At 52.3% G+C, this 1785-nt stretch overlaps 1 protein-coding gene across 1 annotated transcript; it reads right to left on the bottom strand.

The window, feature by feature from the left end:
• Window positions 1-1002, bottom strand: LOC121534829 (melanocortin receptor 4-like). The gene has a single exon (XM_041841382.1). It carries the CDS (start codon window positions 1000-1002, stop codon window positions 1-3), a length of 1002 nt encoding a protein of 333 aa, XP_041697316.1.
• Between the last annotated feature and the right edge of the window lie 783 nt (window positions 1003-1785).

Here is a 1785-nt window from a genome sequence, read left to right as displayed (position 1 = left end):
TCACAGAGACACACAGAGAGAGGCGAGACCATACCAGCAGCAGAAGATCTCCTTGAAGGTTTTCCTCATCTCCTGGCTCCTAAAGGCATAGATCAGGGGGTCGATGACAGAGTTACACATGATGAGGATGAGGTACATATTAAAGTGGGTCATGAAGCACACGCAGTAGGGGTTCCTGGGGCAGGAGATCATGAGGATGAGGTGGAGGAAGAAAGGAGCCCAGCACACTGTGAACACCCCCAGGAGGATGGTGAGGGTGATGGCCCCCTTCATGTTGGCTGCCTGCCAGATGGGGCCGTTGCCCGGCAGAACGGCAATCCTCTTCATGTGCAGGCGTGCCAGCATGAACATGTGGACGTACAGCGAGGCCATGAGCACCAGCATGCTGAAGAACATGATGATAAGGCAGATGAGGACGGTAGTGCTCTCCGAGTAGACGATGAAGAGGATGCCCGACACGGTGCAGAAGGTCCAGATGCTGGTGATGATGGCGGCGGCCCGGCGCGTGGTCATGATGTTGTGGTAGCGCAGCGCGTAGAAGATGGTCACGTAACGGTCCACGGCGATGGCCAGCAGGCTCCAGATAGACGCCAGCAGGGAACTACAGATCATGGAGTCAAACACGTTGTCCATGCTCTTGATCACGCCACCACCGATCCCCAGATTTCCGTCGGTGATCATTGCCATGACGATGGTCTCGGTGGCATTGGAGAAGCTGACCAGCATGTCAGCCATGGCCAGGGAACAGATGAAGAAGTACATGGGAGAGTGCAAGTTCTTGTTCTTGACGATGGCGGCGATAACCAGGATGTTCTCCAGCAGGCTGACGATGCCCAGCGTGAGGAAGACCTCGGTGGAGATGAGCAGCTGCTCGTAACACCCAGACGTACCATGGTGTCTCTCCGCCCCAGCCTGGTGCTGCTGATGGCTAAGAGTCAGAGCTCCAGTGCTATGGTTCCGTAGGTGATATGATCCATGGTGATGCTGGTGCGTGGCATTCATTGTTTTTGTAGGATCTCTTCAGTCAGTACTCTTCAGTTTACTTATTTCTTCATTATTCCCTTAATCCATCTAGACGGTTGCTGTGCCTAATGAGGAGCTACTTACTTCTGCCAGGCAGACACTGGGCAGTGAGGCAAGTCTGAGACCTTGGGAGGAAGTCCGATCCGTGGCCACAGGCTCCCGTCTGACTATACCTCTGGCACTGACTCTACAGGCAGGAAAGCCTTATCATCCTCTGGGCTCACGCTGCCATCTATTTACCACAGCTTCAGCCAGAGAGGTATCAGAGAAAGAGAGTGCGGAGGAGTGCGCAGGGAAAGAGAGAGAGAGAGAGAGGTGGACGCGAGAGGGGAGAGAGAAGGTGATAGGGAGAGAAAGAGAGAGAGATAGGGAGGGAGGCAGAACGTGTGAAAAATAGATGGAGAGAGGTTGAATGAGTGTGTGTGTCTGTGAGTGTGTCCCGAGAGTTTGAGTCACTAACTGAAAGAAAAGGTATAAAAGCACATACAGCCAGCCAGAGCTTCACTTAACAGAATAATTCTCACATTTCCTACAGACACACCTCAGCACTCTCATCCCTGACTCCTCCCCGTCTCTCAGCCAATGGGGGAGTGTTTATAAGGGTGGGAATCACATCTGGAGGATGTTCTTGGTCTGAGAGAGGTATGAATAGCCCTGCCCTGCTGCACCTGACTTTAGCACATACAGATTGTCCTTGTAGCATGTGTCAATTTAATCAATCTAATTGATGGTTTTATTAATGTCAGAAACGTGAGACTTGGT

Source organism: Coregonus clupeaformis, chromosome 21, assembly GCF_020615455.1.
Source record: "Coregonus clupeaformis isolate EN_2021a chromosome 21, ASM2061545v1, whole genome shotgun sequence".
NCBI classification, from domain to species: Eukaryota; Metazoa; Chordata; class Actinopteri; order Salmoniformes; family Salmonidae; genus Coregonus; species Coregonus clupeaformis.
The sequence above is the reverse complement of the archived record's forward strand: the minus strand, read 5'-3'. Positions and strand labels throughout refer to the sequence as shown.